General features: G+C 40.1%; 1 protein-coding gene across 5 annotated transcripts in view; it reads right to left on the minus strand.

Moving 5' to 3' along the window:
- Positions 1–25,679, minus strand: part of CDH8 (cadherin 8) — a 386,533-nt gene extending 360,854 nt beyond the window's left edge. Inside the window, exons 1-3 of one of the 5 annotated variants that reach the window (XM_063797838.1) lie at positions 25,405–25,679; positions 24,565–24,919; positions 9,633–10,083 (exon numbers count right to left, since the gene is read on the minus strand). In XM_063797838.1, the coding sequence (XP_063653908.1) occupies positions 9,633–9,884 (252 nt within the window). In that variant the 5' untranslated portion in view covers positions 9,885–10,083; positions 24,565–24,919; positions 25,405–25,679. Of the gene's footprint in view, positions 1–9,632; positions 10,084–24,564; positions 24,993–25,404 lie in introns of those variants that run through there. The other 4 variants (XM_009430926.5, XM_009430927.5, XM_009430925.5 and 1 more) reach the window with 4 other exon arrangements.

Genomic DNA, 25,679 nt, shown 5'->3' on the forward strand with positions numbered 1-25,679 from the left:
CTGTAGATTTCAGAACACACCTGCTGCATTGTGGTAAATGCATATAGAGAAAAGGAAGTAGTCCACGGAACTGAGCAGACAACAGTTAACAGTTCTCACTGAGGAACTGAGCTGGTGGTAGGAGCATGGGTGCACACGCAGGTGGTTGCTTTTCACCATCACCTGCAATGTGGAAGGAGTCCCATCAGCCCACCATGTTCATCACCTACCACATGGGGTTCAAATAAAATCAACAGCTGTTTCCTTCCAAAACCTCACTAGGGCTTTTCCAAACACTAGCCCCCTTGACCCTTTTTTAAAATTGGGTGGTATTCAAAAGTGACTCTGGCTGGGTACAGAGAGCAAAAAAGCATGATTTGACCCACACAGGGGTTGATTGATGATTGGCTGATTTCCTAAAAACTAAATGTGTATTTCATTTTAAAGCCTTTAATGTGCATAAGAATGACCTGGGGGTAGTGTTAAAACACAGATTCTGATTCAATAAGTCCAGGTGTACAGGTGTTGAATGAAATTCTGTATTTCTAACTAGCTCCCATGTGTTGCTGCTGGTGGTCTGCAGACCTCACTTTGAGTAATAAAAATGTAGTGTATTATATTTCTCCTCTAGGATATAACATCTAAAGGGATTCCTAAACATATTAAAATCTGAGGTTAGAGAGCCAGTGCTGATGAGAAAACACGCTCATATCTTAACTGAGTATTCCGATTTTTGTGCACAAGGCTGCCTATTGAAATATTGTGTAATGAAATATTCAAAGACTTAGGGACAGAAATGTGGATGACCAAATTAGGCCAAGGTGTGTATGTGCATGCAAGTGGGTGAACTTAAGTTAATTATAATGGAAATGATATGTACAGATGGAAAATGCTGAACTATTTTTAAAATACCACTGTCTAGCAAACATTCTTAGCCAGGCCAAAAGAAATTCTGTAAACACTGTAACACTTTTATGTTTCTTAAATAACATCGTTCCATAAATAACTTTTCTAGGTCATTCCTATCTGTTGAAAAAATTACAGGCAACCTGTAGGCTGATTATATTACTTGAAGACTCATAAGATAGTTTCCCATTTAAAAAATCAAATATAAAACCTTCACATCTGGTTAATATCTGGTCTATTCCATAGTTATGGAACTTGTTTAAAGTGCATTTAGCAATGCAGAAAGACTGTAGCTGTTCTTTCTCTCTTCACGGTTTCATAAAAATGATTAAATAAGCCTAGTGCTTTATTAATTGACGAGATTGGCCATACAAGTGTTTAGCAGAGGTGTAGTTTTTAAAACGAGATTCATTTACCAAATTTGTTTTACATTAAGTAATAGTCCCCAAGAATTTGCTATGAATGGATGGCATTGATGTTAAGATAATTGACAAATATATTATTTTTTCTCATTTTATTAAGTTTTACATTTTAATAAAAGCATATTAAGAAAATAAAATGCAGAAAATTATTTTTTAAAACTCATAATCCAACCACATATATTGGGGGAAAAAAGATTGAATATATTGATATATTTCCTTACAGGTTCTCCTGTATTGCTTTGTGGTATAGTTACTAATCTGAATCAATGTCAGAAATTAACTCCTCAATTTTTTTTAAGGTGGGTTACCTGGATATCACATACTCATTAGATATAATCATGCATTTGGGATTTTTTAATGATTCTGTGTTGTTTTCAACTGGGGAAATCTCCACATCAAAACAGTGAATAGTGGTTATAGACGTGATTTGCATTCTCTTTAAATTAACTACTTAAATCAAGACCATTGGCAACGTGTATGCATTTGTGGGGGTGAAGGTAATTGAAAAAATAGCGGTAGAATGACTGAAAGTATTGAATATGGGTGTATGGGTGAGCAGGATAATGGGCGCTAATGGCTCATTATTTTGGTAAATTTGAATACATACATCTATATTCATGGTTTGAAGATAGATACAAAAATGTTTATATGTATTTTTTCATGTTCACACACATATTTTAACAGATATATGCCAGGCACTCTGACTGTATCACACATATATTTTAATAATTATTTTCTATACACATTTTATATCTTGCCTTTGATGTTTATTCAGTTGCAACCACACTCTCATGTTATAAATCTTAATTTTTTAATGACTTTATGCTATTCTGTCACGTGAATATGCAATGAGTCACTTTCCAGTCATGTAGCATTTATATTTGCCCAATGCTTCCCTGTGAATTTCAGCTTCATACTTGTAATAGGAATCAATACTCTGAACTTGTTTTTTTTATACTGACTATCTTGTTGCAATCTATTTAAAAAACAGAATTATATAATCTGGTTGTGTCATCCATAAACATATGACTGCTATTATTTTGCTTCAAGTGGGAAAAATATCTGCCTTCATGAGATGACTCTCAAATAGCCGACAAAGTATGCAAGATTCTTCTTATAAGAAAGCTGAGAATTTACTTCTCAGAGCATCTACAAACATAAGCATCAATTATCCACTCTCTCTCACCTCATCCCTTGGTAAGGAATGAGATGAGCAGGGTGAGAGTCTGGAGCTACAGGAAAAAACAAAAAGGATTAAGAGATGATTTGGGAGTTTGCTCATGAACAAACTAAGCTAAGAAATCCTCCATGTGCACGTGTGTGCATGTGTAGGTGAGCATGTGTGTTCATGTGTAGGTGAGCATGTGTGTGTTTAGGGTTTCTGCTAATTTCTGCTAATTTAAATGACTAATATTATTCTCTTTATTTATATTATTTATATTAGCAGCCAAAGATTTCCAACAGCTCTGGGATACCCCTATTTCTAAGTCGGAACATTGGACAAGAGGGAGCCAACTCTTGTTGTTTGGCCAGGTTGAGACACGCGTGCTGACTTGCATTCCTGCCAAATTATTGGTGCACAAGGCTCTGTCTGAGTAGGTAGAAGCTTCATGGAACTGACAGTGAATTGTTCCCACAAGGCCGAAGATACAATTAAGCTGTGACTGCGTAGTCCAGCGCTCTTAACATGCAAACGGCCAGCAAAAAATAATGGCATGTCAAGTGCAATTTTCTCACCAGTCGCAGACACCATAAACTGTAATATAGTGTAATTATTTGGCATCCCGTGTCCTTCATACTAAGCACCACCCAAACGATTCCCAAGTTACAGTAAAGAGGGAAGGTTAGAAGGTCAAATTTAAAGAGAGAAAATGAGTCAGTGCTTTGGAGGAAGAGAATTATAAATAGATGTGGCATTACCAGCAAGAGAGTTACATCCAAATAAGGAACAGCTCAGAAGCCCAGGTAGGAGGAATAAAGGGAGGAAAGAGAGCAGAGAAGTTTATGTAAGAGAGAGGATTTAGTATAGAAGAACTATGACCACCTGCAGAGCAGACTGGTTTTTTTTTTCCCAAAATAAGCAATATAAGGAATTGAGGATCACAGGACTTACAGAACAAGGACTAAAGCAACCTGAGCCAAAAATCGATGTTACATATACCCCCCCACCACAAACACACACACACACACACACACACACACAAACACACACACACACACAGAGGCTGAGCATCTCTAATCTGAAAATCTGAAATCTAAAAAGCTCCAACATCTGAAAGTTTTTGAGCACTGACATGACACTAGAAGTAGAAAATTCCACACCTGACTTCATGTGATGGGTCACAGTCAAAGCTTTGTTACATAAAAATGTTATTTTAAAAATTATAGAAAATTCCCTCAGGCTATGTGTGTAAGGTAAATATGAAACATAAATGAATTTCATGTTTAGACTTGGCTCCATTCTCCAAGATATCTCAATATATGTACAAATATTCCAAAATCTGAAAATATCTCAAATCTGAAATACTTCTAGTCCCAAGCATTTTAGAAAAAGGATATTCAATGAACATGTGGGGCATGTGTGTGTGTGTGTGTTTGTGTGTGTGTGTACTCCACTTCCATAGGGGTTTGTATCTTAAATATATAATATCTTAATCCCATACACTCAGAAGTGAGGAAATTGCACCTAACAGAAATGACTTTATTTCCCAGTTACTTTGTAGTAGAATTAAAAGAGAAAGAAGCCAGATCTCCAAGAGATCCTTGCTTATCTTTCTAACTTGACACAAGAGACTTTAAGCCTAGTTCTCTGTGTTTCAGCGCAACTGACTGAATGTTTACGACCTTCGTATGTTGAAGTTCTAATCTTCAATTTGATGGTATTAAGAGATGGGTCTGTTGAAAGGTAATTTGGTCATGAGGGTGGAACCCTCATGAAGGTAACTAGAGCCCTTCTGAAAGAAGCCCCAGAAAGCTTCCTTGCCCTCTTTCTACCAATGTGAGAATACAAGAAGATTGCAGTCTACAAACTGGAAAAGGGCTCTCACCAGAACCAACCATGCTGGCACCCTGATCTTAAAGATTACCAACCTCCAGAATTGAGGGAAATAAATCTCTATTGTTTATTAGCAACCCAGTCTATCTTAACTTATTATACAGCAGAACTGACTAAGACACACTCAGTTACCCTGACCCTCTCTCAGCTCTGCATATAGCCTTGAACGTGCTATTTCCTCTATCAAAAATGCTCTTTTTCCTTTTATCCCTGAACCCTGGTTCAACAACAGGTTAATGCATATCAGCTTCCAGGTTACTCCCTTTGGGAAGATTCCATCCTCCCATAGAATAGGGCAGCTTCCTCTGTATATGCTTCAAGAGAACCACATTCCTTCACGTCAGAGTACTTATTTCAGTTTTCTTGTGATGTTTCTTCATGTGATTATCTGTTTTAATGTCTGTCTCCCTCTAGGAGCTCATTAGTTCCATGCAGAAGGCATAGATAGATCTGTGTTTGCTCAGAGCTGAGAATCCATTGGCAATGAAATGCTCTGCAGGTAGTAGATGCTCAATAAATATTCGTGGCATGGTTGTATCAATCACCGTCCTGACTTGCAGCCAAGGGTTCTCATAATGACATCAAGCTGTCTACCATAAAGAGTATCTGCACATTTTACCACAGAATAGTATTTTTGTGTTGTGGCCAGATTCATCAAAAACCACCACAGGTTTTCTCTTTCCTAAGACCAGAACAAATAAGCATAATTGGGCTAAGTGTCCCATGAGCCACTTTTTTCTCTGTCACAATTTCCAAAGAAAGTCAACACTGAGGTACATGGAGATGTGAATGCTCAATGTTTATGTGTTTATGAACAGGCTCTGCCTTGCCTTGGTCCACAGAGAACTGGAGGCAGGAATAGAGTCTGTTTGACTGGTATTTGCTTTTCAGAAATCCAGACAAAAGCTTTCTGCTCCAGTTTGTACCATAAGCCCAAACACAAAAGTCTGAAGATAGTTGGAAGACAACGTCTTGCTTTATGACAGTGGTAAGAAAGACAGTCTCCACAGAGGTAATTCTGCAGCTTTTTGAAAGAGAGTTGCTTAAACAAGTTAACATTTTCTTCATGCCCACTACCTCAAAGAAAGACTTTCAAAATCAATACATAAAAAAAATTTTTAACTACCCAGGTGGTCTATAAAATACTCATATGAAAGAGAGAACATGAAAGTTCCTTTATTGAAAAATGCCACTGAGCTTATATGAGTATTATAAATTCTTCCATTATGTAGGTAAATTATTCATTTATTTGTTCATGTAAAGTATTTACTGAGCAGTTCCTATATGCAGGCAGGGTTCTAGGTTCTGGGAATACAGAGCAAAGACCAAAGGACTCAAAAATCCTTTTCTTTGCGGAACTTACATCCTAGAAGAGACAAATAATAAACATAATAAGGTATAGAGTATGTTAGATAATGATTATCAGGAAGAAAAACAGTCAAGCATAGACAAAGGGTATGAAATATTAAAGGAGGAATAATTACATTTTAGAAGAACTGATAGGGAAAACCTCTCTAAGAATATGACTTTCAGGCCAGGCACAGTGGTTCACACCTGTAATCTCAGCACTTTGAGAAGCCAAGGCCGGAGGACTGCTTAAGCTCAGGAGTTTAAGATCAGTCTGGGAAACACAGGATACCCCATCTCTACAAAAGATTTAAACAAAAATAGCCAAGCATGGTGGTGCATGATTGTAGTCCCAGCTATTAAGGAGGGACTATTCACTTGTGCCTAGGAGATCGAGGCTTCAGTGAGCTGTGAGTGCATCACTGGACTCCAGCTTGAGTGACAGAGCAAGACCTTATCTTAAAAAGAAACCAATATATATGACCACTAACTTCATTCCATTTCAACAGAAAATATAAAGGCTTATGTTGCTTCTGACCAAGGGAAGCATCTTACTCTCAGTCATCTTACTCTCTCCCCAGTGACTTTGCATAAACTCTATCTTGCTGGGGCACTTCACTTCCCACCCCACACCCCCGGGGCCAGTGACTCTTCAAAGAAACATCACTTCCACACTATACAACATGTACCTGTGAAGGGGCTCCCAGAGTCTTGTTATTCACCTAGTGAGGTAATTGTTAATTTGTCTGCCACTCCAACTACAAACACATGCACACACACATACAATTAAGAATACAATTACAACTACAATTACTATATAGCAGGCACTATGCTTCTATTATTTTCTTTACTCTTACAAATTCTTATTTATCTTATTTGCATAATCCTTGAAAAACTTCAGTAACCTTCTCAGGGTTAACACCCAGAAAGTGGCCAAGCTCATATTCAGACCTCGAGAGAGTACATCTCTGATGCTAAGGAGCTTTCTCAGCATCCAGCTGCCTACCAATATACTAAAAACAGATGATGGATGCTGTAAGGTTATATGTGAAGCTCTGAAGAACCTATCACTCAAAAACTAGCTCTGCCCTTGAGCTTGAACTCAGCCTGCTAGGTCAGAGGCCCCGCCATGGTGACTCGCAGGAGGGCCTTTCAAAGAGCAGGTGTGCTCATAAGTAAGTAATGCTTCTCAGCCGGTTCCTGGGGAGAAGCTGGGAGGTGAAGTGGTTTAAAGAGTCGGATGTGGAAGAGTGTGCACAGAGGTAAAACACTAAAGCACCGGTGGGCACCCCGATTCAGATCATCTTCGCACTCAGCCTGACTCATAATCTGAAGCAGTCACCTGAAATGTATTTTTGGCTACGCTACAACCCAAGATCCTCCAAGGCTACACTGTCATAATTCAGGAGCATTTTTCTTTAAAGGGAAATAGGTATGATGGGAAATGTTCGCAGAAAAGTTTTCCAGAAAATAAACTCTGACTTAACAATTGTTTGGGAATTGGTCATGGTAGGAAGCCGTGAAAAGGCCAGATAAAAACCATCACTAAGACTCAAAAGCATTTGGGCTATTTCAAAATCCTAAGGTTCACTGGCAACATTTCTGTCATTCAGAGAAGCATGAACGTCTCACGTGTCAATAAGTCACAAGAAGATGCTGAATGCCTGGCTGTTTACCTCTATCTCTATTACTTCATGTAAGGAATGGAGATGAAATCAGTTATCGGATTCTGAGTCCAAAGCAACCCCATGTTAATTACTTTTTCTACCCAGATAAAAATGAATTGTTCTCCCGGGCATAGCATGTTTTGTTATTTACATTATGCAAGACACAGTCAGAGTGATATACCTTCATAAAAAGATAACTAAGAAAAGCAAGGAACAAAGCATCCACTATGTAAATATGCATGTATTCCCAGAATTTCATATGGTATGAGAACGCCTTGCCTTAGGGCTGATTAAAGAAGTTCTGAATATCCAGAAGTAGGCATGTAAAGACCTTACATTCTATACTCAATAACTCATAAGTGTAAATTACAGTTTAAACTCCAGTTAGCTGGTTCCTAATATGTAATAAGGTATAGTGGGTGAAATAATGGCCACTGGAATTTCCAACAGGATTCAAACTCAGGCAGATAATTTACCAGCTCTGTGATCTTGGTTTGGTTTATTAATCCATCTAAACCTCACTTTTGTACCTACAAAAAAGATAAGATAATGCTGGTAAAGAAGCTCATATCCAAAACCCATGGGGCCAGATGTATCTTGGAATTCAAAACTTTTCATACTTCAGAAACATTAAGGTATATAAACTATATGGTAAGTAACACCCTCAGCAGGGTCTGGGGCAGCACCCTGTAATCAACCACATTAACATTTTTTGCAGCAAAATATATGAACAGTCACAATTACGCACTATGACTATAATAGCCTCAAGTGGGTTCTGCTCCCTCAGTTTGTATCAAGGATACAAAAAAATCTTTCAGATTTTATACTTTGAACTTAGGACAGAGGGAGTGCAGACTTGTTTCATACATATATATTTGTATCCATACATGCAAATGAACATATATATGCATATACTGAAGGGGGGCTATTGTTCGAATCAGAAAGGTTGGTGCCCACAAAATGCTTTTATAATAGTGTTCAACAGACAAAAAACACTCAGTATTGGCCAAAACATAAGTTCCTTAAAGGCAGAGATCACTGTTTTGTTCATTGATATGCCTCCTGTGTCTAATAGAGCATCTGGCACATAGGAAAGGCTCAATAAATATCCATGTAATGATTCATGATATCTCCTTATGCAGGCTTTCTTCATCCAAGTAGAACCATATGAAATGAGAAACATAGTCCTTGGGGAGGCTCAATTTGTTTTGCAAGACAATAGGGTAAAAGCAGTAATGCAATCAGAAGTTCCCAGTGAAACACAAAGAGTTAACTCAAGTCCTGAAGATCAGCATTTAATTCCCCTCCTATTTTTCTTTTAAATCATTGCATTTGGGAAGTGAATAACATTGGCCTGATTCACTTCTAAAGCTTATCAAGAAAATCAGTCATTGGCAGGCTCATAATTGGAATTATACCTACATGAAGATGTGCATCAAAATTAAAAGGAGCTTATGAACAGTTCTGAGGAATAAACACGTGTAGTCTCCAATAACCCACAGTGTGATTTTGGAAAGCAGGCAGCCCATGTCTACACAAAGAACATTTGTCTAACCTGCCAACAACAGCAAAACAAATGTAAGTCCAGTCTAACACACACACGCGCGCGCGCACACACACACACACACACTCCACTAAACTAAAATTTTGATTCTGTACATTTGATTTCACCTGACAATGAATGAACTAGTTTCCTATTGCAAAGTTTTTCAAATAGTACAATGCACAGTTAAGCATCTACTTTAAGAACTTCCTTTTCTCCATCCTAGGTCAATTATTGAAAAAGCAGATGATAAAACAAAAAAGATAAATATCCACCTGCAATTAGATATATCTGCATAGCCTTAAAATAAAATAAAACAAAATAAACTCTCAGTAATTGAAGTGGTAGGAATTCAAACTGAGAAAATGTGCGTATCTCTTCCAAGTACTATAAACTAGAGAAAAGGTTTGGCATGAGATCTCTCTCGTGTGAGTGAGAAAGAAAACGTTATTTGTTTTTGCATTATATAAGCAGTGTTGTATTTTACTGATAGCCGGGTGGAAGAGGTGGTAGGAGAAGCTTTCCCTACAAGACCATTTAAAACTGTTACCTTGGGATTAATCGTATTCCTAACAGAACGACAGGTAAACTCACTAACCATCTGGCTTGAACAATTTACAGCTAAGTGTGGTCACAATTAAAAAGAGTCTGGTATTAAACATCTTAAGACCACTAACAGACCCTGAAATTGAGATCTTAAAAACAAAGCTTACCCGGCCAACAAGAATCGGTTCAGGTCCAGAAAACTCTTCCAGGACAAACATTTGATTCCAAACCCAGCCTCTTTTGGAGCGGTTCAAAATTCGCTGTTCTTCACCCAGACTGTTTAGTTCCAAAGGGGATCCACTCATTAAAACTTGAGACTGATTCATCGGAGCCATGTAAATGCAAGGGGGAAGAGTAATCCATAATATTATTAATGGAGTCCAGAGATCCAAGAGCATTTCCGCTAGCCGTTCTGGCATGGTCCCACCAGTTAAGCAAATCACCACGAAAATGAGACAATTATTTTTTTTGTCTCCCGTCTGCAGCCATCCAATTCATCATGCAGTGCCGAGCATTTACTTACAGCTCTGCCACGTGTCTATAGCACGGGAAACAGACATCATCTAAGCAGCTTTTCTAAGACCACAATCCATTGGCTTTTCTTTTCATTGAAATTTCCTGCAAAAACAAGGAGGAAGAAAGATAAGGGTCCACTCAAACTGGTTTTAAAATAAAATCACTGCTTTTCAAAAGCACCTGAAGTGAACAATAGTAGGCACTTCTCAAACTCTTGAGTTAAGAAAGTGGATCTGAAGAATTAGAATAAGTAGGCTAGTAAGTCCTTTAATTTTTAAGCTTTATTTAGATTTTAGCTTTCATTGGTAGCTATGTGACCTATCAGAAACTGGTTTGCATAATAGAAGTTCTCTTTTTCCTCCTTGCTTCTTTCTTTCCCATCTCCCTCTCTTCCTTCTTTTCTTCCTCTTGACTTTCCTCCTCCTCTCTCCATCCCTTCCTCTCTCTTTCTTCCATTCTTTTTTGTTTTAACACTTCGGGGTGTATGCTAACACACCCCACTTGTCGAACACACTGTAGGCCTTTTATTCTTTCTTTCTTTCTTTCACTTTTTTTTTACCTGTTTAAAAGACACATTTTAGTTCCTTTTATGCTAAACTCCATGAAATAACTAGCTTTGAATTAACAACATTAAAAAAATATAAATGAGAATGGGAAGGGGAATTTACCCCAATTTTTACAATCTTAGCTTCCAGGATTCATCAGAAGGGATTGCCCAGTTCAGGGTGCAGAATGCAATCCTCTGCCAGGATGCTAATAACGAGTGAATAAAATTAGAATGCTCCCAGAGAAAAATTCTGTAATGTCCAGCTTGTATGCTATAATCAGGACAGTGTCAGGGTCCCCATTCGAAACGTACAGTTAAACAGGAGATTTAAATTGTGGAAATCCCCCTTGGGAATAAAATATGGTAACAAATGTAATGTTCAATTGAAGAGATTCAGAAAGGCAAGGGCACAAAAAATCCCCATTACCTGAGGTGTCAGATACATTTTTTGCTTACCCTCAGCGTGGCAAAATGTGTTTCTTCCCTCTCAAAAAAAAAATATTTTTAAAGAAATAATGTTCACTGCAGATCCAAGAGAGAAGCTTTGCTGAATTAGACTAAATGGAAAAATAATTTCTCAGGACACCCTCGGGGACAGTGTGGCTCAGGGAATTCATAAAAGGGGAGGAAACCTTTCACCTCTAGGTCTCTGGTTCCATTCTGGCTCAGAATAAGAAAGCTAGAAAGTCATTAACATTAGCTGGGCTGGTGAGTGGCCTTACTGAAGCCAGCTGAAAGGGGCAGACCAATTGTACTGCAAGTACAGGCAGTATCTGATCTAACAAGATGGCCAGTAGAATCACCCTGCTTGTCATTCTTTGCCTGGGCTCAGCTCAATCACCGGGACTCTATAATTCAAAAGGGCTCAACCTGATGAGTATAGAGGAGCCACAGCAAGCAGCAGTTGCTTTGGAAATGGAAGACAAAGAAAACAGCTTTCAATGGGGAGCCAATACAGAGAAAATGAAGTCCAGAACAAAGTCTCCTCCTTTCCCTGGAATTGCAGAAAATCTTCCCCTTAAAACAGATTCCCCTTAAGTCTTTCTCTCATCTCAGTGTGTGAGCAGACCTTGGCAGGCTTCAAAACTTAAACTAAACAAAATTCAAAAAGCCCCCATAAAGAAACCCCCAAATATTTGTATCTTTCTGAATGGTCAAGCCACTTATTACTTTAACAGCATTTACAGCATACCCATGCTGTGCTCTCTCTAGACCCGAGCGAGAAGTTGGTGATAAGGCATCTTGTGTGTGCTGAGGACTGTCTGTTCTGGAAACAGATACACCTGGGTTTGGATCCCAGCTCACTCTGCTTGCTGTCTCTGTAATGATGGACAAGATAGTCAAGTTTTCTGACCTTCAGTCTTTTCTTCTGCAAAGTGGCACTAATAATAATTCCTACCTAACGGGACAATGGTGCGGTTCAGAAATAAGACACCTGTAAACCAGCCAGATCATGGGAAATACTTGGTAAACTGGAATCCATGTGGTTATCCTGGGCTAGATGTGTGGTGATGACAGGATTCCTGCCCTAGAGAGGTTTTGAGAAAAAAAAAAAAATGAATGAGCAGAGTGAAGCTATGTAACTTCTGCAGTAAAAGTTGGTAAGGTATGAGGGTGTCACAAAGTTGCTCAAAGATCTTCCCTATGGTGGAGGATGAGGATGGTGCTAGAGGGGAAAGACCTGTGCCATTTAACACACATGGGGAGATCCATTCTAGTCATGGAGGCTCAGCCTTAACTTCTCAGAGAAAAGGGACTTAACTCTTTCCAGTTCTCCCCTACTCCATGATAGACCATACTTGAATGTGCAAAAGCCATGTATGCTATTCTCCAAAGGCATAAGTTTTGCTTGTTTATTTGTTTACGCAGGCTCATATTTATGGGCTCAAGTGATCCTCCTGCCTCAGCCTCCAGAGTAGCTGGGCATGCACCACCATGCCTGGCTAATTTTATTATTACTATTATTTTTAGAATTGGGGGAGGGGTTGATCTCCATCTCGAACTCCTTCCCACAAGTGATCTTCTCACTCTAGCCTCCCAAACAGCTGGGGTTACAGGCATGAGCCACTGTACCTGGTAGGCCTGGGTTCTACAATAGCAGAACAATGAGATGGTTGTGAGAATGACCTCTAGTGTCAGCCTGCTTGGGGTTTGAGTTCTAATTCCTACACTGACCAGTTGTATAACGGCGGAGGGAGGGATAATTAACAACAATAGCAATGAAACAATGATAATAACACTGATCTGACAGGTTGGTTTTGAGGACTAAAGGAGATACTCATGGTACGTCAGATAGGATAGACTAGCATGCACAGTTCTTTAAAATTTTGCCAAACACTCTGCAAGTATACTCTGGCATCTGCTTTGTTGCTAATGACTCTGGGATAAGAAAATTTCATCTAAATTTAAATTCATAATAGACATTTTCATGGAAACCACCAAGCAGCAATGAGGATGGACTGTGGTATGTTGGATGGACTGCAGCATTGATTGCAGTGAGTTCCCTCTACCTGAACTCACCAGAATAAGTTAAAAAATGATAATAGACTCTGGACCAATGTTATACAATGGCATAGCTGGACTAGTCAGGATAAGTAGGTTAATTAAAAAGGGGATACGTGTGTAGTCACAAATAGTATCCACTAACACAATATCTTACTGTTAGATAAAGCCTATAATTCCTTGCCTTGTTGTGTTCAAAACTGAGGCAGAGAATAATGAAATGATTTACTCAAGGAGCACTTCTAAGTAAAGAGATAACCATTATTTGAACCTAAGTAATGTAATTTCAAAATTCTTTTTGAACAAGACCCTTCCTCTCACCGTAGAAATATTTCATGAGCATATACTGTATGTCAGGTACTGGGGAGAGAAAGGCAAATGGGTCAGAACTGCTCTCTTCAGGGAGCAAAGAATCTGTTTGGCAAAGATAAAGAAATACATAAACAATTCACTGAAATGTAGTCTTAGAAGGTTTAAAAGAAATACAGAGTGATAGGTAAGCCACTCATATTGGCAACATTAAAGAAGGTTTCCTAGAGGGGATGTCATTTAATGTTGAAATAGAATTAACCAACTGAGAAGGGGGTATAAGTGAAAGAACATTTCAGTCAACCAATGGATACAAACAAGACCACCAATTAATCTAGGATATCTGAATGAATCAGCATCTAAGGTAATTTTCAAATTATTATTTGCAGAATCACCCAGTCCATCGTCACTCCATCTTTTTTCCTACCCATCAAATTCATAATAATGATGGTCTCTACAGAGTACATATTAAATATATAGCCCTTTCCTCTGCCAGTTCTTTGTGAAGAGAAGAGCATGTTTGATTTCTCCAAAGGTCTAGCCATATACCACAGAGAGGGTGTGAGGGGCAACTGAGTGCTATTCCCGTGCAACTTCCCAATTTTCAGGGGTTTCTGGGGGTGAGATGGCCAATAACCTGAAGTCAATGGTATAGCCCTGGGGAGAAATTAGCCCAACTCAGGAGAAACCTTTCATCCACATAGGTCATTCCTGTCACATCATCTGTAGGGAGTTTCTAGAGACTGAAACACTTATATGCCATCTCTTAGATTTTGCCAAATTCTTAAATCATCTGTATTATTACTTTAAATTTTATTGAAATAGGCTCAGTTTTTGAAATATTTATTTTTAAATGGAAAGCTAATATTATTTTCCATAATGGAATATAACTTTAAAATTACGAGGTTAATAGCAAACACTTAGGAAGTACTCAGATAATATTAAATCATAAAGAACCATACATACACAGATATATACATATAGATTCATATCTATTCTTCAAAATAACTCTATAATATAATATTATTACTTTATTATAATCATTCTCATTGTAGAGATAACCAAATTAAAGTACAGGGAGATTAGTATTTTAAGTAATGTTTCATTTTTACTAAACTAGACACTGTTAAAAGCCTGAGGTAATCTCACCATTTGCTAAAAAGAAAGACCAGCAATAGTTAGAGGCAGACTGGTTAATATTTAATAAGTGGCTCTTTGAAAGAAAAAAATTCTGATTTGTAATGTTTTCTGATTTTCATGGTATAAATACTTCCACTATGACCAATTTGAAGCTTCCAATTGACCATTAACCAGCTCTGAAAATTACTGAAAATTTAACCATCAGCTCTGTTAAAACCCAATAAAGAGCCAATGCTAGCACACCTGTAGTGGGGTGCTTCTCAAATATTAACGTGCCTCCAAATTACCTGGAAATCTTGTTTAAACACAGATTATGAATCACTTAGGTTAGTGTGGGATTTGAGATTCTGCATTTCTTATAACCTTCCTGCAGTGCTGATGCTACTTACTGATTTGAAAACCACACTTTGCGAAGCAAGTAGTTCTACAGAAGACCAGCTCCCAGCTCAGACCTCCTAGAGATAACCTAAAGGACTCAGTGGTGTGGTGGAAGAGTCACTTCCTCATGTCATTGAATGTCATGCCATGAACTACTTAACCACCACTGTGAATAAAGGACTGAACACATAGATTTGGGGAAACCTTGAACTAGGGTATATGAATATATGCAATTTTATATGATGTGACAATACTTTCCTCTCCTCGCATATCTATTTTATGTGAGGCACTGGGAAAATTGCTGAGCTAACTGGTGTGTTCACAGGCACATGCATGCTATCAGGGAGAGTTGAGACTTGGTCTTCAAGGCAATCCTGCTAATTCGAGAGAAATGGGACTCCGCTGTGACACTTGGAACCACACTATTTGTATGCTTGTACCTCTGCCATGGGCAGACTAACACTGTCCTGTTAGAACATCAGAGAATGGCTTTGTAGAAACTTTTGAGATGCAACTGAGTCTTATGTCAGTGTTATCAGTATTAATAAATACTGCAAATAGTAGCTGCTTACACAAACTGCTTAACTTGTTGCAAGGAAGAAGAAATTGAGCAAGGTTGTAAAGCTGGGGTAAAAAAAATCAATTTATTTTTACATTTGCCAACCACAGTATGTGTGTCTGACGAAGCAATCTACTTTATTATAATGCTGCTGCATTGATTTACACTCAGATAGTGAGATGAAGAGATTTTACAGTTTCTCTGGAATTCTTACATATACGAAAGTCTTTAGAATTCCCCCATATGATGATATATTATCCTGGGTAAAATACTTACAATCTGACTTTTCATTCATACTTACATTTCAGAGATAGTTCTAATTACAGCCTGAATTTCACTCTGCTGATTCCAACATTATTTTAAGATGAACTCAGTCAAGTCACGGATATATAAGTCATTATGCAAAAACATATTACACCATCCGTTTTGTAAATAATGTGGATTAAAGTTCAAAATGATGAACAACACACTGATAGGTGACGTCTAAAACAAAAACAGGCTTTTACAGACACTTCAGGATTCAATCCAGCAGATTATTGGGGTTGACAGGAAACTATGCTTTTATTATCCACTAGGCTTAGCAGCCACAATATTTCATGAAAGCAAAAATGACACAGAGGACCAGTGAGTTTCTATTAAAAATGTTTCTGACCTTGAATTTAGAGCCATTAGCAGCCTGTTTCAAAACAGGTAAATGCACATTGAATTCAAAGTGGTATTTCACGGAAGCAGGGGGTGGCGATTCAGTGTGTGACCCAGAGCAATTCACCCAAGCCCTGGCTGAATGGGGCTGAGCAGGTAGAAAAAGCCTTTGGATTTTAGAGAGGAAATACACTTGCATTTATTCAAATATAAATAATACAGGAAGATCACCTTTCCTAAAGCCTTCAGAATTCTCTAACCAGATTCCCTTGGCAGAAACATATTCTGAAATTGTTTATGTAAACACACACACCCACACACATACACGTGCACATATTATTTTGTGTATCCTTTACTCAGCCACAACCCTTCTGGTCATCCTTTTTGGCATCAGACCACATATTTATCCAGATGTCAATCTGTCCAAAAGCATATTGTTTGCTTGTTCTGCTATCCAGAATAATATCTGTCAAATCCATTTTTTTTTTTTTTTGAGTTGGAGTTTCACTCTTGTTGCCCAGGCTGGAGGGCAATGGCACGATCTCGGCTCACTGCAACCTCTGCCTCCTGGGTTCAAGCAATTCTCCTGCCTCAGCCTCCTGAGTAGCTTGGATTAGAGGCACCCGCCACAATGCCCGGCTAATTTTTTTTGTATTTTTAGTAAAGATGGGGTTTCACCATGCTGGCCAGGCTGGTCTCAAACTCCTGAACCCAAGTGACCCACCTGCCTCAGCCTCTCAAAGTGCTGGGATTACAGGCATGAGCCACTGCGACCGGCCTCAAATCCACTTTTTGCTCTGTTACTGCCATGTTACTCCTCTCTACCTGAAGTTTTTGTTTTCTTTAAGTTCTATAATTGCTGGTTTCCTTTGCAAAAATCAATAAATAAATGCCTCTCCTCCTCCTTCTTTCCCAAGGTAGAGTCAGAAGTTTATTCTTCACGTAGAAATTTTTCTGTTACAGAAATTTCAGAATGGGGTGACGAAGCCAGTGACAAAGACAATAAAGTCAAAATAAGATCTCTTCTCTAGTGTTCTAGAACCAGACCTTTACTTAGAAAACTTTCTTGGAATCATCAGTTTAGTTAAGATATTGAGAATAATTTTCTTCTGTTGGGCTTTTTAAAGGCAAACCAGTATCAAGATCATCCTAAAAAAAAAAAACGAGTATCAGTCCCACAACTCCCTTGCCAGTTACAGACACAGTGGCGCCAGAAAGTCATTTCTCGATTCTAATCTAAATCTCTCCTTCTTTAAAGTTACACCCTTTGCAGTCTTTAGATCACATGTTCAGAATTTAATAGCCAGAGACCTACTGAGTGACAACATTTCGTGCAGGTCCTTTAAATCATAGCAATCAATCAGAATCAACCTTCTTCTTATCAACCTTGTAATTCAGCCTAACTGTGGAAAGCCCCATGAGATAGCTGTTTAGAGCATTGACTCTAGAGTCAGATAGAAGTAGTCTGAATCACAGCTCTATCGTTCATGGAATAAGTCACCTGGGCACGTTTATCTTATTTGTGGCAGGTGAAGAAACTGATGCTCTGTGTTTAATACTACCTACTTTGAAAGATTAAGGAAGAAATAAATAAGGTAATTTAAAGTCTTTGTCAATGTAGCTATTGTAGTAACTATTTATTGGATGTTTCGAGTGCTTAACCGAAAATATTTACTGATTTTTAAAAATTATTTTATTGCAATCTCGTGCTGTGTATGTACTTCAGTGGGGAAAATTCCAATGTTCTGTGTAGACAGGTAATAAGTAAAGTAACTTTTTTAAACTCTTGATTTGTAAAACAAAAATGGCATGAACCAGGGTGGGTATAAATAAAATAGCATTTTAGAAATAGCTTTCCCTCTCCACAACTAACATACAATTAAAGCAATGACTTCGAGTAGTTTTATTAAGCCTCAGAAGGGCTGCATTTTTACTGTCCAGAACGAACCACATCTTTCCTTCCCATAGAAGACATGACATTGTCCATGACTATTTTCTGCCGAGAGGACAGAGTACAAGCACTACCTGTTCATGAGTGAGCTATTCTCTTTCAATCAAACTGTAGCCGCTCATTAAAAAACATTGCCTGGTACATATCTTTTACAAGATAAATTCCATTGCACTTCATAATCATCTACATTCCTGTGAGGACAGCACAAGTGGAAAGTCTCTACTAATTCCAAGATGAATCCAAGGTGATAGCTATATACTACTTAGAAGGGAGCTCAGAGAAGATAATGCTCATCAGAGATTGCAACTAACTTTTTCTATTTATTTCAAGAAACTTTAGCATTGATGACAGAAATTAGATTTCTCTTCTCACTTAAGAAATGTGGAAATGGTTAAAATCACTTACATCCCATAATGGGGGCTTCAGAGTCTCTTATACTGAAATTGAAATGCAGCCAACGATCCTAGTATAAGTCATCCAGATTCTGCCAATTAGATTACACTGTGTAGTAACTATGCTTACAAGTGCACCTTACTGTCACTCTTTCATGCTTCTAAAACTTTATAGCTTAATAACCACTCACTGACACTTAACGTGAACTACAGACACAGGTGATGGATGAGTAGACAGTCAGATAGACAGCAAGCAATTATTTGACAAAAATACTATTGAGTTATGACCCAGAATGTATAATTTATGAAAATTAAGGGAGTTGCTTATGCAGATGCCAAAATATGTATACAATCTTCAGCTACTATAGTTTAGTGACACTCCAAGGCAAGAGAAGATATGTGTTTTAACCCTCTGATAAAAATAAGTATGAATTGTTTTTTGTTTTTTTTCATTTTTCTGAGCATCCCCATGTTGAAGATGGGAATAGTTAGACACAAATGTGAATTCTGTTTATAAAGCTCAACCAGCAACAGACTAATAAAGAAGAAAATATGCCTTCATACTTTATAAATCAAATTTTGGAGATGAATCTTCTTACATAAAAAGGAAATAATTTCCTTGTGATATTTATACCATTCCTCCATCTACTTATTTTGTATCATTTATGTCACATCTAGAATCAAATAATCATATTTTATTCATTAATCTATCTAGAGAGAAAAAAGACATGGAAAATATTGTTCTGACTGCAAATGAACCATAAATATACTGTAATATTTTCACTTGATGTACATAAAAAAGAGTAAGGGGATTCCATTTAATATTCCTTTGTAATATCTTCAACATGCCTAAAATATCAATAAACACATCCACAAAAGTACCTTATCATGGCACACTATTTTTCCCTGTGTCTATATGTGAGGGCCAGGTATCCTGTTGATTAATACAGAAGAGTATGGAATTGTCTTTGAAAACACCCATAGTTGCAATTCACATGAGGGTAAGATCAACTGTTCAATTCAAATACAAAAATATACGAAAGAAAAAGAAGGAGGGCAGGAAGGAGAGAGGAAGTAAATTAATCCTCAATTACTTTTTATACATTCTCAACAATGTACAGACATTGAGTCACCCATGCAGCAACTCCACAATTAGTGCATTTTTTTGCCAATAAAATATAATTTTGCATCAAATATAGTTTAATAGCATTCTTTGATGCAAGTCTAGTCTTGGAGGCATTCTCATTTTTACAAAGCTGAATTATGTCATTTTTTATATTCCCATATCATTTAAAAGATGATTGTGAGAGAACAAAAATATGCTTTGTGGAACATGAGTAAGATTGATTTGAAAAAATGAGAAAAGCTGTGACTAAAAATAGACTTAGGAGGACTTATGAAATTTCTGCAGAGAAAATTGTGGTAGATAAGTCAAAATATTGAACTTTGGATATGATTGTATCTCTTTCTTTTAATGAAAATATGCTAGTGTAGGGTGCAGGGTCTTTGCTAATTTGTTATCGCATAAAATAAATATTTACTGAGCACTAACTCTGTGCTTAGCCCTGAACCATCCATCGTTCTAGCATTTGCAATTGTCTTTGGCAGTGGAGGCAGAGAAAGAAAACTGTTTGAAGGTTCCAAATATAAATGGTATTCATTTATGATACTTTCCAAAGAGATACAGAAAATCACATCTATATACTTCTACCTACTAAGAGAACTTAAACACACACACACACACACACACACACACACACACACACACACACGGCATCTAAGCAAGAGGATGGATATTGTTTATGATAGGAAATAGCACATGACATTTAAAACCCAGGAAATAAAGCTTAAAACTTGATAAGAAAAAGAAACAGTATTGGCCCCGGTGCTTTGCCATGAAGCAACAGAGATTTAGTTAGCGGCAACATATGGTAGAAGCAGCTAAATGGCATCCCTTGAACTTATTTCTTTTCTGACCTTTTGAAGTTGCCAGGTTCAACTAATTTTCTCTTCATGGTTACATCTAAAGCAGGTTCCAGAGACAGGAACAAACAGTTCAGCAGAAATAGATTCGCATCACAACTTTCTGTAAGAATGAATTGAGAAAGCACTAATAGCCCTTTGGTTAATTAAGCCCTGCTAAATCGGATGATGGCCTTTGTCCATCAAAAAAATTGTTCTATTTCATAAACATACGTGTATTAGATACTGGAGGGGAATTCCCAGCGCCACAGATAACATTTTTTGAAAGACTGATCAATATACAAATCAGAGTAGCCAGAAAGGCAAATCAAATAATCTGAGGCAGATGAAATGGCAAAGGGAACATGATAAAAATCTCAGACTTGAGCCAATAAATGAGTTCGTTATCTGGGCACATTTTCAAGAAGCATGCTGTGTATATGTGTGTGTGTTATTTGCGTGCATGTGTGTGTGTACATAACACAGAGCAACAAGAATTATCATTGGTTTATCTACACCCTCCCAACCTGAGAAGTGTATAACACACCAAAGTTAGGACGTTTTTCTTAATTAAAAAGCAAAGTTAGACCATTTCCTCTGTGAATGCCAATAGTGCTGAAAACAAAAAGAAAATTGTTTTTCTCCACCAGCTACACTGAATAACTTTGTAACAAATATAAAATGACTGAAACCAGTTTCAGCAGCACCACTGAGCAGAATATTTTCAAAAAGAAGTCTTTGGACCTTAAATTGCACCTCTAATAGAAAGGCTTCTCCGATTATGCTTGTCCCTTGATTTGCCAGACACAAAAGTTTGCTGATGGACCAGAAAAGTGTGGTTGGAAATACAAATTGAATGCCACTTTACCCCTTGAAAGCCTTTGGTTTTGCATGGAAAATCTGCTCAAATTGGAATGTTGATAAAGCTGTGAGGTGTGCCACCTTGAGTAGAAAAATAACAAAGATTGTCATTTTTTTCTTTAAAGCCTTAATTTACCTACATTGATGAGGTTTTCTGAACAGCTGTTGAAGTGTGGGTTTGAACTTTTTAATATGTGCATGTTCTTTTTCCCCACCAATAAACAATGAAAGGAACCTAGAAAGCAAAGCCCAGAGGTACAATTTCTTGAATAGAATCATTATATTCTCATTCTTTGGAGTTTCTGTGCTTTGTTCCAACAATCTGTTCCTCCTGACTAACAAGCAGTATCAGACCTTTGAGTACATTCACATCAGTCTTTACAAATGCCTTCTCAAGTGGTCTTCTCCATCCAGCTGAGCATGTTTCCTGGGCTGTTTGTTTGTTTTGTTTTACATTGATCATGCTGCCATTGGCTACTTAAATTGTGTTCAGTGCTAATTGAGGGGTTGCTATAAATGAATACTGTGTTGACCACAGTTCTGCATAATACCCAAATAAAGTTGTTTTCCAGGGTAAGGAATTCCTTCCCTTCAGAGTTGACATGTCTACAGCAGGCAAATGGAACTGCTATTCTAGTGAAGGCTGCTATCAAATTTTCTGTTCTTTTAGCTAAATTCATGCAGCTTCAAGAACTCAAGAAATGCATCCTACACACCAGAAATGCAGCCAAGAAATGTTACAGAGTCTTGAATGTAGAGATTTACCCATCTTGAAGGCTTTAAGAGACTGTAAATGATAAAGCAGAAGCACTGATTTCTAACAGTAATAATAATTAGTAATGTAAGAACCAATTTGCAGAGAGAATAGATTAAAAAGTTTGAATGACAGCATTACAGCACAAATTTCAGAGCACATTAGCCAGTGTCTCTAAAACATTTGGCCTATTTGCGATGGTCAGGGGATAACTTGACATTCACTTGGGGAGTGTGGGGATCAGAATGAGGAAGGTGAACTTCATTCAGAGCCACGGAAGGGCTCTGAATGAAGCAGTCCCCGGAGTTGCTGGAAAGACCCCCTCTCTGTTTTCAGAGGGATTTTCCTCAACTCCTCGCCTTCTTCAGAGTCCAGAAAAAAAAAAAAAAAAAATCAAAGGCGATTTAAAATACTGTGACTGCTCCAGCATGAAATGACTATGTGACAGCGAGCTTCAAATCTGCTAAAGCAGAATTACAGAATATTATTATCAGAATTATTATTTAATAAGGGGGATAGCTCTAGAATTTATTCCAGCCACAGAGCTCGGGGAAGTGGAAAAACATGTCTGGACATGATGATTATGGAGAACTCCCTTTAAGGGAAAACGAATGTAACCCTAAGAGAACATCCTTCAAAGGTACCACTTCTCTCTGTAGAAGAATCCCACTCCCAGCCCCCACCTCATATATATCTCTGTCTCTCAAACACACACACACACACACACGCACACGAAGAAATCCCTGCAACACTGGACACAGCTGATGCAAAGCAATATCTAGGCAGGGATTTTACTGGTATTTAGCATGAACGACAGGGCTCACTTTGCATGCAGTGAGGTGCAGCAGCGAGGCTGAATGGATGGAAAATCCCACTTTCGAATCTTACATAAACATCTTTCCCACATATAGTTTTCCAGTTGAAAAGCTCCTATAATAAAGCAGGAGGTGACAGCCCAAGGCGGGTTTTTAACCATTGAGATGGCTGTCAGGAGTGTTGTAAAGAGGACAGGCGCTTCAAAAGCCAACCCCCATCCCTCGGATCTGCTTTGCGATGGTACCGGATGCGAGAGGACAGTACTCTCGCTTACCTTCCCTAGCGTCCCCTCCTTCCCATTGTCAGCTCCCAGATATCATGACGCCAGGTGAAAGAAAGCAGCTGATCTGATTAGCAGCTCGGGCGCGCTAAGGGATTGTCGAATCATGCCTCCTAAGGAGGAAACTCTTGTGGAATCTTCAGGAAAGGGTGGTAAAGTTGAAAGGACCTTTCCTCCCTCCCGCTGTCTTGGTGATAAGCTGTATCGTTTAATTGGTGCTGAAGTGAGCAGCTGCCAGCCCGATTTTCCATTACGGACTAATGTTGTGCGTTTGCAACAATAAACAATTAATGTTGTTTGATTTCTTACATTTAGCAACCCAAGCAAACAGCTGCCATCTCCGCTGGTGGAGGCAAACGGCTAGTCCTTGACATACCGCCGGCTCCGTGCCTGCGGGGGAAGGGTCAACCGCAAGGAAACTTTGAGGATTCTGCCAGACTGGGTGGGGGAAGGCTCTGGTGCTTGGGAGGAATAGGCGGAGGAAATTGTGGATACCTGTTGGCATCAGCGTTGGCGGCAGCACGTTTTTACCGTTTCCCAGCCTTGGCTGGATCCTGGCAGAACCGGAGTAGGTCCCTTATGAACCTCTTACGTACTGGCAGAACCTAGGCAAGAGCCTTTTTCCCTCCGATCCTGCGAGGGGCGCGACCAGCCCCCCAAAGGTTCCCGGATGAGAAGCGGCCAGACCACAGAAAGCGCAGCTCTGGGCTCAGCGGTCCCTAGGAGAGCGGCTACGGAGTCCCCGGCTTAAGGGGGCCTCCGTGCACGCAATCTCGAGCTGCGGGGAGACACTGCCTGGGGGTCCTGCAGGGGTGCTGGGCAGCGTCTTGGCGAGGGGAGAGCCGCAGGGCGACTCCGGAGCCCGGCAAGTTTGTAGCGGGCACCGCACCTCCCAGAGCTGGAGCTGCCACTTGTGGGAAAGCCTCGCGCTGGGGCTTTCGCAGCTGAGCCTTGGCCCGCAGCCCTGCCGCGGGGGTCGCCCTCCCTCGCCTCGGAGATGAGGCGGAGCAGAAAACCAGCCATAGAGCACTCGGGCCCCCTCGCCTCCTTTTTTCCCTGGCTTGCACCCTCCGCACAGCGGGCTGCAGGTGCTTCCCATTCACCGCACGGACCCCGCAGTGAAGGCGCGCGGCTGCAGCCGCGCCTGCCTGCGTTGGGAAGCGGCGAAATAGCCAAGTCGCCGCAGGGAAGGAAACCGGCAGGAAAACTGGAGGGGCACAGCCTGGAGCTTGCTACTCTCTAGGATCTGTTGTCAAAGCAGTTTGCAAAAACAGTCAGGCAAAACCTTGAGGCGTACGTACGTTATCACCCACGGATATCGCGAAAGACACAGCTTAGCCCAGAGCCTATGCTAAGAACCCTCATCCACCATCTGAGGGGCAGGAGGCGCGCAAGGTGTCCGAAGGGGCATGGGAATTCCTATAAGAAACGGTCCCTTCTGGATAGTCGGGACATAGAGGAAAACGGGGGTGGGTTAGGGGAACACTTACTCTTGTGGGGCCCTGCGCTGGCGAATGTCAAGCCTCCTGGTTCACAAATGGCTGGAGGTGCTCGGGGTTAGCTCCCGAGGGCGGCAAGCGCCGACCGGTCCTCGCTCGCTAGGCAGGCGCCTCCGGATTCCGTTCATGCCTCTCGGAGCTACAGGGCTTGGTGCGGAGACGCAGGGCAGGCGCGCTGGGCTCTGGGTGTCCGCAACCCAAAGTGCAGCTGGTGTCTTGACGCTACCGTCTATGCACAAGCCGGCGGCGGCGGCGGAGCTTGGAGGAGGCAGGGAGATTCCAAATAAATCCACTAATTCTGGGCTGAGCGCTCCGGCGTGCGAGCCCGCCTGCCTGCCAAATGTAACTGTGAAGTGATGTGGAAAAGTGAGCCGGGTGCCTCCCCTGACGGATCTCATTGGGCAGAGCGCAGAGGCAGGTCTACCACTTGGAAATTCATGTAAGCAGTCCCCCCTCCCCGCCCCCTCCCCGCCTTCCCCCTTCGCTCTCCCGCGCTGGCTCGATCGCTCTCTTTCCCCCTACCCAAGTGGGCGCACAACTTTTCGCTCCTCGCTCCCGAGCAAGCCCCGCGCGTCTCTGCCGCCAGAGCCACGGGGTGAAGATGCGCCCTTCCGCGCGGTGCGCGCAGCCCGCTGAGGACCGAGCTCCTGGATAAGGGGGCTGGCAGATAATAACAGCATGCGGAGGAGGTACCTGCGAGCTTTCTCTCTAGAGGTCTCACCTGAGCTCTGGGGCTGGCGTTATGTTGAAAAGCGTCTCAGTGACCCGCAGCTATTTTCCGTAGGTGGACGAGGACGCGACAGGGCAAAGGGTTGAGCGTGGGCAGCTTACCTCCTCTTTATTCCAGGGGCCTCTTGCGTACAGAATAGGGTGATTGTGAGACCCCTGCCTGCAACTCAGACGCTATGTAGAGGCTGTGTGTCGCGGTTCTGTGATGGAGCGCATTCCTGATGTCCCCGTGCTCCTTTGGGAAAATGAGATGAGGGACAGCAGTGTGGCAGCCAGGAGGGGCGCGCAGTAGTTGGTTGTGGGGAGGAGGGCAGGCAAAGCAGAACTTGCTTGGGAAATAGGGGAGGAATTTCTAGGTCTTCTCAATGTGCCCTGAT

Source organism: Pan troglodytes, chromosome 18 (genome assembly GCF_028858775.2).
Source record: "Pan troglodytes isolate AG18354 chromosome 18, NHGRI_mPanTro3-v2.0_pri, whole genome shotgun sequence".
Classification (NCBI taxonomy): Eukaryota; Metazoa; Chordata; class Mammalia; order Primates; family Hominidae; genus Pan; species Pan troglodytes.